The 13092-nt window shown below is 41.7% G+C and overlaps 1 protein-coding gene and 1 non-coding gene across 2 annotated transcripts in view; one reads left to right on the top strand and one right to left on the bottom strand.

The window, feature by feature from the left end:
• Positions 1-7148, bottom strand: part of LOC125031180 (transmembrane protein 185A-like) — a 21124-nt gene extending 13976 nt beyond the window's left edge. Inside the window, exons 1-2 of the mRNA XM_047621776.1 lie at positions 6942-7148; positions 5258-5434 (exon numbers count right to left, since the gene is read on the bottom strand). Of these exons, the coding sequence (XP_047477732.1) occupies positions 5258-5434; positions 6942-6979 (215 nt within the window). The 5' untranslated portion in view covers positions 6980-7148. The remainder of the gene's footprint in view (positions 1-5257; positions 5435-6941) is intronic.
• A 1231-nt stretch (positions 7149-8379) lies between these two features.
• On the top strand, positions 8380-8453 carry Trnai-aau. Its single transcript has one exon. It is a non-coding gene; the product is annotated as a tRNA-Ile (tRNA).
• Positions 8454-13092: the final 4639 nt, after the last annotated feature.

Below are 13092 nucleotides of genomic sequence, written 5' to 3' on the forward strand. Positions count from 1 at the left end.
GACATAATAAAATATTACCATATGCATTGTACCATGCCTATAATAAGCCATAATGAGACAATTATATCAGTATGATTATAATAAATGTATAAAAGATAAAAAAGAACAAGCAAAATGTGCATTTTTTTCCTGTGTACTGGTGTACACCCTTAATGGTTAATGGTTAAAAGCAAAATAAATGTGCTAGACATCTAAGGTCATGTAGCACTATAGTTAATGTTGGTGAAGGGTGGTTGGGTTAGTGATTAGTTGTTAGAGCTGGGTTAAGGAATTGGTGAGTGAATGGGTTAGGGTCGGATGAGGTAATGTAAAGGGTTAGATCAAGTGAAGGATATACATGCGTTTGAGGAAGGAAAACAGGTTGTCAAAGCAGAAAGTGTGAGATTCTGTAAGGATGTCTGATAAGTTGGGATGTCTATGTAGGGAGGATAGGTGGGAGAAAGTAGAGGTACAGGCTGCTTCAAAACGTGGGCATGACAATAGAATGTGTGGGACTGAAAGAGGAACATTACATAAGGAACATAGGGGTGGATCGGATTGTGACATCAGATAGGAGTGTGTTAGACGGGTGTGGCCAATGCGTAAGCAGGCAAGAGCCGTCTCCCAACGTCTGTTCCGATGGAATGGAGCTGACCAGGAGGAGATTGACAGTTTTACAGTATGTAATTTATTAGTGTGGAGACTTGACCAAAAAGATTGCCATCGATTATACAAGAAGGTCTTAAAGTGTGGATAATAATGTTGTAGTGGAGTGTCATATAAGAAGAGTGAAGGTAGAGGACCTACACGTGTGCGAGAGAAAAGGATGGAGAAAGATTGGAGGTAGAAAAGCGAAAGCCATGGTTTGTGGCCCAGGAGGAAACTGATGATATTGCAGATTGAAGAAATTGGTAGAGATTTGGTATGGATGTGCAAGAGGCATAGATGGTCAAATCCTCAACATATAGTGATGACCGGGCTCCTGGTGGTAGAACTGAGGCAATGTCATTTACAGCAAGAAGGAATAAGGTGGTACTAAGCACACTGCCTTGAGGGACACCTTCAATTTGAGGAAAGAAAGATGATGTGGCAGAGGCAATTTTGACCTGGAAAGTGCGTTGGGAGAGGAAAGACTTTATGAAGACACCCATGTTTCCACGTATGCCTAGAGAGGACAATTGTTGGAGAATATGGTACCTCCATGTCGTATCATATGCTTTTTCTAGGTCAAAAAACATAGCTAGTACGGATTCATGGCGTGCAAATGCGGATGTAATATATGTCTCAAAATGAGCAAGGGGGTCAGCTGTGTTACGGGCATGGCGAAAACCAAACTGGGAAGGAGAGATAAGATTGTGGGATTCAAGATACCACATCAAGCGGAAGTTAATCATTCGCTCTAGTAGTTTGCATAAGTAGCTAGTTAGTGCGATGGGGCGATACTCTTGAGGGAGGGTACCCGATTTATTGGGTTTCAGGAAGGGGAGGATAAGAGCTTCTCACCATTGAGAAGGAAAATTTCCTGATGTCCATATGTGGTTGTAAGTTGTTATTAGGAAGGATAATGAGGAAGATGGGAGTTGTCGGAGCATACGGTAGTGAATACCGTCAGGGCCTTCATGAGTGTTGCGGCACGATTTTAGGGCAGCACTGAGTTTAGAGGAAGAAAAGGGAGCATTATAGGACTCACCAGAGGATAGGGTGAAGATAATGGGGGTACGTTCCCTGATGGTTTTAATAGAAGAGAAGTGTGGAGAAAGGTGAGAGCCACTACTGACCTGGCTGAAATAATCACCCAGTTCATTAGCGACTTCGGGAGGATCAGAGATGAGGGTATCTCGAATATGGGGGCTGGATGGGGGGGATGTTTGCCTGATAGTTTATGGATCCGGCGCCAAACATTTGAGATAGATGTAGAGGATGTAATTGAGGAAACATAATTTCGCCAGCTATTTGTTTTACTATTTCGGATTGTACGACGAAAACAGGCAGATGCTCTTTTAAAGGAGATACGAGCTGATAGCTGATGAGGGGTACCTCGTTTGTAGCGGTAACTGTTCCAGGCTGCACGTTTTACACGGAGTGCTTTAGTGCAATCAGAATTCCACCATGGAACACATTTGGAAGTATAGGGTCTTGAGGTTCGAGGGATAGCTGTATGGGCAGCTCTTAGGACTGTAGTTATGAAAAATTTTATCATTTCTGATACGGATAAGAGGGAGGATGGAGGGGTATGAATAGCAGAGAGTGAAGTGAAAGTACGCCAGTCGGCTCTATCAAAGCACCAGCATGGGGAGTTAGGAAGTGGTACATATGAAGTTGGAGAAAGGAGAACTGGAAAGTGGTCACTATAGGGAAAGTGGTCTAGAACTGACCAGTGGAAATCTAAATGAAGAAAAGGGGAGCATAGAGAGAGGTCAATGCATGAAAAAGACTGCATGCGTGTATCAAAGTGTGTGGGGCGATCTATATTTAGAATAATAAGATCAGCTGTGGAGAGGAAGCACTCTAGAGCTCGGCCACGGGTGTTGGTGATAGAATCACCCCAAAGAGTGTGGCGGCAGTTAAAATCACCTACTATGAGGAGAGGTGATTGAAGTTGGGAAATTAGGTTTTCAAAAGCAACAAAGTCAATGGGGTGGGAAGGGGAGAAGTAGACTGAAATCACTGTGATCCAGCGATGAAGAAAGATACGAATAATTGTACAAGGGACAGTGGTTTGAAAGGGAGGTATGACATAAGGTGTTTTCTGGTTGATAAGTATGGACGAGACATAAAGGGAGTGTGGGGAAGAAACAAAATGGTAATTGGGGATTGGTATTGGAGAATGTGTAAGAAAAGTTTCTTGAAGGCATATAATGGATGGGTTATAGGAGGAGAGGATATGTCGGAGGTCAGGTCTGTGAGAGCGGAAACCGCGAATGTTCCAATGAAGGATAGTTATACTTTCGTTGATTTAGCGATAACGATTGTAGTACGTTTTGGAGAATTTGAATGGGGAAGGTGCTAGAGGGTGGGATAAAGAATGAGGTTGGGGAGGTGGTATTGTATCAGGAGGGGTGTTGGGAGGTAGAGGGTCTGGGGAATAGGGTACTTGTGACATGAGGGATTCACGTGTGTATCCAGGAGGGAGTGGAACGGATAAAGGGGATGGTGGGAGGATTAATATAGGTGGGGGTGGAGTCGGGGGGGATGGGTTTTGTTGGGATGGAATAGGAGGATTTGGTGTAGGGAGAATATGAGTAGGAGGAGGATGGATATCGGCAGTCACTTTGAGTGTGGAGGGAGCGGGAATTGTAGAATTTGAAGGTGGATATCTTCAAGAGTTTCTGTAATGGGGTTGGTTGGGGAGTTTTGTGAGATAAAGGTTTTCTTGTGAGGGGGGGAAGAGAAGTCTGGTGTCTGAAAAATAGGGGCAAAGGAAGGTGGAGGTGATTGTGAGGTAGGGGAAGAGGGGGTGGAACGTTTATTCTGTCTGCTGCGGGTAGTGCGGGGAGAGAGAGGGGAAGGTGTTGGGCCTGTAGTAGAGATTGGAGTGTCTGGATTTAGGATGGCAGAAGAATTTGATTGGGTAGAGATTGGAGTGTCTGGGTTTAGGATGGCAAAAGTATTTGACTGGGGAAGGTAGGAGGTAGAAGAGGGGAAGTTAGATGGAGGGGGGTTGGGTTTAGGAGAGGGTGTAGGAGCTTGGGAGGTAGGGGGATTGACAGAGTGAGAGACATTACTGGAGTAGGGGGTAAGAGAAAAACCTCGTCGATGTGCTTCCTGTCTGGCTTCATGTAGAGTGAGTCCAAGTCTGAATCTGAGAGTTGCTACTTCAGACTCAAATTTGTAGGTGGGGCAGCCTCTATAAAATACATTATGGGGGCCGCCACAGTTTGCACATGTATGTGATTGTGCAGAGCAGTTTGATCTAATATGGCCAGGTTGGGCACATAGCGGGCATCTGGCTGTGGAATGACAGTGTTTGGCTGGGTGTCCTAAACGCCAACAATTTTGGCACTGACGAGGAGGAGGTTGATATGGTCAGACAGATAGGGATTCCCCACCTATGTAAACATTAAAGGGAAGGTCATGTCTACGGAAAATAATTCTGGCAATGTTAATGCATTTCTTATGATTTCCTCTGGGAGGAATGGAGTAGCATTGTACATGTTGCATCATAGTCTGTGAGACAGGCGAGTAAGTCCTCTCCACAATCTGACCATTCTTTGTCATAGATTGGGCAATCTGTTGGGGAGATAGAGACAGTTCCGGTGCAAGTATTGAGGGTTGGATGAGGATCTGTAGGGATGGGATTACCACATATATCAGTTCGTTTTGTTAATGCTATAGCTTGGTTTTCAGTTGTTACTGTGACGAGACGGGAGTGGTCGGGTCGGCTTCGGGAAGAGACTTTGCCTACCTACTTGTTTTTGAAGGCATTGCTGGAAGAGGAGGGTGTTTTTAGAGTAGGGAGCTGTGGGAGGGATCACAAAAAATCGGTCCCATTTGGCTGGGCTAAATAGAGTATTTAGGATTCTTGTAGAGGTGTGGGTAGTAGAAGTGCGGGGATGTGTGGAGGAGGGAGTAGTGTTGAGGGGGGTAGTGTTATGGGGAGGTAGGCAATAAAGTTGTAAGGTAGTAATAAGGGGAGATGGGGTGGTTGATGAAGAAGGCTGTGGGAGTAAAGGTGTTGAAGTTGAGCATGTTGGGAGGGAAGAAATGTCTCCTGGGGGTTGGTTGTTGATTAGGGTTGATACTGTACTAGTATGCATTAATGAGGGGGTAGTTGTTGCAGTGTTCGGAGCCGTGGTCAAAGGAGAGCCGGGATTGGGGCTATTTGATAAAGGGGCAAGCCTCATTGCCCTTAAAAGTGGGGTTACGTCTTCATTATTGGCCATGATAAGCCTGGAGTATGTTGGGGAAAGAAAACAGTCAGGGTCCCCTTGAGGGGTAAGGGCCAGGTATGGCAGGGGAATACCGTGCCCATGGTTCCCTCAGGCCATTCAGGACTGACACAAAGTCAGCCTTTCATCCTTTCAGCACGGCTCTCACACCTTAGGAGGTGGATAGTAGAAGGGATTGGTGAAGAAACTGTAGTAGAAGGGATTGGTGAGGAAACTGAAACGAAAAGTATGAGTGGGAAAAAAAGACCATGCAAAATTAGTTGAGTCGATGGCTGAGTCCCAAGGTTGAGGAGTTCCCCATCATTGGGTCTCAGTCTCCGTCTCCTAAGCCCCCCCACGACAACAATGGGCAAAGGATTGGGGGGGATGTACACCCTTAGCTATCTTACCTATAATGAGGATTCTTCCACCAGACTATGTTCCCAATAAGGGCTCCTGTCACAACAAGGATCTTCCACACCCAAATTGGTGAGAAGACAACCCAGTAACTCCAGTCCAGTTCATCATCAAGACGAAGAGAGAGTAGGGCAGTGAATGTTGCCAAACACACCCACACAATAAATTTCCTGGAATGACATTATTTAAATTAATGATTACATACATTTACATTGTATATAGAAGCACTGAAATTACACTTTTTTTTCTGTAATTATCTGTAATATGCTTGTTTCTGACATTACACTATCATAGATACTTATGTCTGTTTCTCCTGTATGGTTACTAAAATGCTCATTCACACTCGCTCTCACTCAAACTGGAAGGCATATTTTCTTGCCGTGCCCCAATGAGCCCATATGCCTTCCAAAGTAGGTTTGGAGCCTCTTTTTAGTTTCTGTCATTGGAAAATTTCATATGTTGCTACCAAAATCATAGACAACAAGGAAAACATGTTTCCTGTGCCTTTAATTTCCTACTCAAGGTTGACTGTGTGTGACTCCTGGCATGTACCTTGGGTTGGCAAGGGTAAAGGTTGCTGTCATGGAGTTAAATAACGGCCCATAATCAATATAACAAGAAAGTATTTCTCAAAGGAAATTATAATAGAAAGGGAATTTTTTCAGTTTCACACAACCATCCTACCTTGAAATTATCATTCCTTGCTTCAATCATTCACAGTGTAATATGCATGAATCTCGATTTCCATCACAACTGACATAAGTGAAAATGTCGGCAATTGGTTACAAAGAAAAAGAGAAAAAGAGAAAGATCTTGCTAATCTAGGAGGGGGCTCTGAAATGGGGTTCATTGCTCCCTAATTAGTATGAATATGCATTTCAATACCTAAATTATCAAAAGTTTTACTTTGATAATTCTTTTGCCTCACAATTTCCCAGACATTTATCATGCCCTCCCCAGCTATTGGGACCAATATCGTAACTGTGCTTTGTTTGGAAATTGGTGATTGGCATTATTTTCAAACTTACAAAAAGAACCTCCTGAATATTTTTTACTGTTATCATATGTTCCTGGGGCCAGAGTAAGGAAAAATCAGTTCAGTTTCTGTTTCACACAGCCATATGGTAGAAAGTAAACTTTGTCCTTAATGGATGGAATGACAGAAAATAAGAAACAATTCATTAATGATGCTTCCTCCACAAGTTGACAATAAAAATTTTGTAATTACACTATCAAAAAACAAAGGCAAAACATACACTCACTGATATATAAAAATGATTAGTGCAATGACATAAATGAAGATGATAGGTTATGACCAATGCTGTGCGGAGAGTAAGTCCATGGTGATCATGTGGGGGTTTCAGGGGTTGAGTCCTTAATAAAGGAAATATGACGATTACCTGGGGGTCTGGGGATGACGCCCCAAGTTAGGAAGTTTGTTTATTTACATATTTATTATTATTATTATTATTTTTTTTTTTTTTACATAATTTCATAATGACCAGATCAGATAACACAGGCCAGTCGGTATTTGTGAATTTCAATCTGTACTTGCATTTCAGCAACACGAAGATGTATACCATATATCAGAAATACAAGTTGTTCTGCTAGAAAACAAATAATGTGGTCGGTAGTTTTCTGTTACCTGTGTGAAACAAATAAAATACTAGGACGTACCCAGGATTAAAGTCGCGAAACATTGATTGGAGATTCATTTCTCAACTACTATACATTATATCAATTCTCCTGTTCTGGAGATTAAACACGCCGTCATAGTCATTATAACGTTTCTGGATAGAGCACACTATGAGAAATAAAAAAAAAAAATAGAATCGTATGTGTCACCCTGCTGGAATTCTGCCTTCTCTGTTTGGCATCAAAACACAGCTGATTTCGAAGGGAGATGGTGTATAAAGCGAGAATGACGCAATATTCAATTAGAACAAAAAGATGAGTGATTTACAGTTAATGAAAATTAAAGTGACATAACTGTGTTGATCACTGCAATTTATAAAAGTATTACTAAAAAAATAATATAATTTAATAAACCCATTACCGAACATGCCATGCCTACTGTGAGTTTATTTGTTTAATTGTTTACCACATAAATGGCTGCACTTGTATTAAGTCACCAATAAGCCAATTACTAGTACTGTCTGTCTCGCCCGTTTACACTTTTCCTTGATTTACGAAAATATTTTACGTTATCTTATTTTGCTGTTAATAATGTTTATAACATTAGAGTAATTATAATGTTTATGATAAAAATAACATAATCGATATTCATACCACTGGTAAAAAAATATGTTTCCCCGCCAGTTCAAGGAAAGGTGAAATCAGGTAAGGTCTCAAGATCTACTAATTGACTCCTTTGTGGCTATGCACTATCAGAGCAATCTGTGTACAGAGACATTTCACAAAAATATAACAAATGGGCACAGCATTTCCCCCCCTTTTTTATATAAAATTTCCCCGGCGGGAATGGTTAACATCATTTGATTTTAAATTAGTAAAAAAACAAAAGCTAACTGGTAAAAAATTACCAAGGCACAACGCGTGAACTTTGATATGGCACTCTCACTGCTCTATATAGGATCAATGTCCTCTAAATATATAAGGCATTGAATTGAACATCCAATTATTCTGGATTAGTAGCTTATCTATTTTTGTCTTCCTCTCTGGGCTGCGTTATAATTTATATAACAAGTGGAAAAAAGGCTTTCCTTCAATTACAACTGCAGCAAACGACAAAACATGCTTTTCTCTCGCCTTTCTTGACAACTTAAGTGTGTATTGCCTTTATTTCCATACTAAATTCAAGTCAGTAGGAACAAGACCACATTGCTTACAAGTACTGTATTGCTTCAAGAACTAGCAACCACGAAGGAGATTGTACTTACGAGACTCCTCTAGTGCATAATGCTATCCTTTTGGAGAATAAATATAGGTAATATAGTATACTTTGCAGTGCAAAATATACTATACGCCCCCGTTCCTTAAAAAGCAGTCACGTGAATGTGAGATTTCATTACTGTGGAAAAACGTTGATATGCCTGCTAGAACTTGGATTTAGGAATAATGGATGAAAAGAAATGACATCAGTATTACATAAAGCGGCCTGTTAGCTCAGTTGGTTAGAGCGCCGTGCTAATAACGCGGATGTCGAGGGTTCGATCCCCTTACGGGCCAGAGGGTAAATTTACCTATACACAGTTTTTCGAGATCCCTTGTGTGTAGCCAACATCCTGATTGTTACGACCCTTAACAAAGGCCAGAAGTTGCACCACGACGTAATGTCTTGGCATACTGCGCTCGCACAGTTCCCCGATGCTTCAATACAAAATTATTCTTCAAGCAAGGTCAATTGGCCTCTTTCTTGGGAGGCCGGAAAACCTATGCCACAAGGACAAAGTCTAGACAGACTCGCCAGCACATTTAGAAGTGCAAGAAGAAATTGAATTAGAAAAGAAAATCGTCCAAGCTTTAGACTTACAAAAGTAAAGTGTGTCTCGTAGATAAATGGGAAGGAGTTCGTAAAGCTTTTTAAAAATACGAAGAGATTTGTGAATATCTCTGTGATTAGAGAGAAAAGGTGAAGACCACCAAGAACAAAGTCGGAACTGGCGATGACACAAGTTCGTAAAGTGTTAATAGCGAAAATATTGGTGGTTAAAGTTCTGGAATTATTATCACGTATGAGCGAGAGGGGGGGGGGGGGTAAACTACCCCCGACTAAACAGCAGAACAGAGAAGCAAGAGTGCAACCAAAAACAAGATTTACCAGTGATACCGCTGATCATAATTGTGATGGTGGGGAATCACTCGGTAAGTAAGAATTACAGGATAAGTTGTTCACACCAAGAAAACTTCAGACACGGTTCTTCTCAGGGACATGATGTAGAGGAAAGAATGTTGCCGCCCCTCACTGCGACACAGCATCTGTTTCGCAAGTGGATATAATATCGCAGGGACGGCACGTTGTCGAATTTTAGTGATACCTTGACTCGTCAAGGTATTCTCATGACCTTGAGTTTACCTTTCTATATACCTGGGTAACGTTTAGCATGTTAATAACTAGCATGTTAATAACCAGCACAGGGGTAGGGCGCCACCATTCAAGCAAGGAATCAGAACACTTGTATCTGCTGTAGAAGACGTGTAGGGGATGTGTTCTATGCATAGTGTATGCGTTTGTCTGAATATAGAAGAAAGTATACCTATGCAGGGTTAACCGAGCGGGCGTGGTAATATTCAAGCAGGCATTTCTATATATTAACTTTAGTCTTGGTTAGAGACTCAAAGTATATATATCATTTATAATTTAATTCATGTATAAATGTATATGTATAAAAAAAAAAAAAAAAAAAAAAAACACGTAATGCCAATATATTTATTTACGTGTCTCCCCAATTTTGATGAAGTAATTCCTCCCCATAATCATCACCCATAGGACCAAAGCGAGTAAAAAAAATAAAGATAAAAAGTGAGCATTACGTAAATAAAAATGGGAGACCGGAGCTCGTGCACTGCCTTCCGCATGCTTGCTTGCTTGTTGGTTTCTTGGCAATCGACCAGCTGCATAGGGCCATGTTTACACAGCCAGCAAAGATCATTAAGCCAATGGATCCTAGTCATTATTCCAATCTAGAAAAGGTCTTAAAGTTTTGTCTCTCGTATAATAGTATAATACTTTATGAATTATTCTTCTATTATCGGCTAGCAGATTTGATATTAAAAAAATCTTTATTTTTCATTTGGAAATATATATATTTTTTAGTTGTTGTTTATTGTTGGTGTGTTGGTTGCATACTTTTAATATATGGATAATGGTAAGGTTGGTGGCACTGTGGAGGGAAAATCTTTTCTATATTGGGAGTGAGGTGGGTCAATTTAATGGCATTTGACCCTAAGACGAGCCAACACCACTCCTCCCTTCTTTGCTTTTATAAGGGAAACAAAACAATGTACGGATATGTAAGGTCCAGATCACCAGTTGACCTGGCTATTTTTTCAGCCTGCTCATGGATACCTTATTGATTTGTTGGCACTATGTAACTTACGAATGATAATACTCGGTTCATTTTAGTGATTTCTAATGATTTGATGGCTGTAAATTTACTTCATGAATCAGAGAAATTTACTTTTCTATTGTGGGTCGTCGATGGTACAAAATCTGTAGCTTTATCAATAGAAAAACGTTCAGCAAGAAAGATCGATGCATGATTCGGCCGTCTGAATCTCAATTGGCATTCAATCGACCATACACACGCTCCCTCATACTCATTTGTCTTGGAGCCGTGGGTATAGATATTAAGAGGGAAGCCAGACTTCCATAACGCTGAAATTAGGAGTTTCCCATGGCGCTATAATTGACTGAGTCAAGGTATCGGTGGTATAGAGATCTATACAACTTTCTTGACAAAGTCGTGGAGTCGTGTGGAAAAGGGCCTAATGCCACTATTTCCGTTAGGAAAGCTGGGGCCTCGAGCCATTTTTGTGGCATATATCAGCTTCTGCTGGCCGCGTCTGAGTCGGAAAGAAGGTACTTAGGACTCCAAAACACACATGTAGACAAGTTTTCTGTACAACATCCAACACTTTCAAATTTGAGCTCGCTGTCGAGTCATACACGACTAACCCATAATCTACTTAAGACCTAATCCTGGCTTTATATATCATTAGTAAAGACTTTCAATCAGCTCGTCATTTATTTTCAGCAATGCACTAAAATAAATTAAGTGCTCTTTGGCATTTATCATTGAACTGACATGTTTTCCTAATTAAGTCTGCAGTCAAAGAGTAAACCAAGAATTTAGCAGAATTTGGAATAGCTATTGGGGTGATTATCCAGAGTTAGCCTGGTGTTCGGCATCTTCCTATGTGAAAAAATATTCACTCTTTCTTATAACCCCACTAGAGGCCCCAATTATGAATCATATCCAGTGCCAGTTGGATGCGATTTGCAGAGAATTTTGTATTACTGCTGGATTGCCATAATGCACAATCATCGGTGTACAGTGAGTATTTAAGATTCCGAGGAGGAGCTGGTAAGATGTCATTGATTATGCATAAAAGTAATGTTGGTGACAAGACACTTCTTTTGGGGACCCCGTTTGCCTAGACAAAAAAAATAAAAAAGTGACATTGTCTGAGAGTAATTTTACAGCAAAAAATCTGTCAGCAATGAAATTTTGGATAAAACAAGGCAAGTTTCCATAAAGTTTTCTGCGTAGGCCATATCGCCGAATCATGCTACCGGCTTTTTCTATGTCTAAGAATACTGAAATAAGATTTTTTGGCAAATGTCTCATGAATGTCTTTTCAGTTGATCAAAAGTTTGGTGTCCGTCAGATCCAGATTGTGATCCTTCTTAAGATGTTTATGCTGGGTTGATTAAGCCATTTCATCGACCAATTTAGTTGTTTAACAGTTTGCTTTAATTCATCAATTTCTTTATCTTTAGCTGCAATCTGTTGACTGACATGACTTGCTACTACTGCAGCATAGGAAATATCGAGTTTGTATGTCAGACTTTCCACTTTCCTCTTAGCTTCAGTATAACTAACTTCATGTTTTCTCATGTATGCCATTTTCCTTCAGGCTGCTGCATTCAGCAGAAGCTGACTGATGGGGACCTCCACAATTAGCACATCTGAGAATTTCACTAGTAATAGTCCCTCTCAAAAATCCTGGCATACCTCAGGATTTTTGAGAGGGACTATGGCCATCTTTGGTAGAATGCCATAGGTTGGACTTTCGCTGATGACGTCATTAATCCTCATAGACGCTGCTTGGCTGGTGAATGCACTGCCAGACATAGGGCGAGTTAGGGAAAAACCATCGAACACCTCATTCCACTCAAGTATCAACAATGGCCGCTCGACCTGCCCAGAGGCTCTCTCTCTCCTCTCTATCTTTCTCTCATGTCCTCTCCCCCCCTTCTCTCTCTCTCTCCTCTCTATCTTTTTTTTAATTAGCTATTCTATGAGCATTTTTAAGTTGCGATCAAAGCCTGCCCCCCCCCCCCCACCCGCCTGAAAAAAAAAAAAAAAATATGCCCCTGCTCTGTCTCTCTCTGCCTCGTCCTTTCTCTTTCTCCATCTCGTCATTATTCTGTTTACGATCAGACCCCCTTCCTCCGACGCTCTTGCTCTCTCCCTCTGTCTCTCTGGTTCTCTCTCTCTCTCTCTCTCTCTGTTTGTCTCCCCCCCTCTCTCTCTCTTTCTCTCTCTCTCTCTCTCTCTCTCTCTCTCTCTCTCTCTCTCTCTCTCTCTCTCTCTCTCTCTCTCTCTCTCTCTCTCTCTCTGTCTCCCCCCCCTCCCCCCTCTCTCTCTCTCTTTCTCTCTCTCTCTCTCTTCCTCTCTGTTTCGCTCTCTCAATCTCTTTCTCTCTCTCTCTCTCTCTCTCTATATATATATATATATATATATATATATATATATATATATATATATATATATTTCTCCCTCCCTCCCTTCCTCCCTCCTTTGGGTAGTAGAGGGGGCAGTGACTCCAGGCACTTGGTGATGCGTTGTGTCATCCCCCTGGCGGTTGGGTGGAAGATTTTTTTCTTTGTTCTTCTTGCTGTTCTTGATATAGCTTCTCCTTGGTGCTACTTGGGCCGATGCCTCGCTTCTCATCCCAGGAACCGATGCTTCATCATTGTTGGGTAAGTGCTTGCACGGTGCCGGGCTTGGTACCGGGCGAGGTGCTGGCTCGGCGGCAAGGTCGTGGGTCGGCAGGCTAGGGGCGGGTGGCGAGGGTGGGGCGCTCGCAGGGGTGGTGGTCACAGCGTAGAAGCGTATTGGGGGGAAGGTTGTGTGATTTT

This window comes from Penaeus chinensis, chromosome 12 (genome assembly GCF_019202785.1).
Source record: "Penaeus chinensis breed Huanghai No. 1 chromosome 12, ASM1920278v2, whole genome shotgun sequence".
Classification (NCBI taxonomy): domain Eukaryota; kingdom Metazoa; phylum Arthropoda; class Malacostraca; order Decapoda; family Penaeidae; genus Penaeus; species Penaeus chinensis.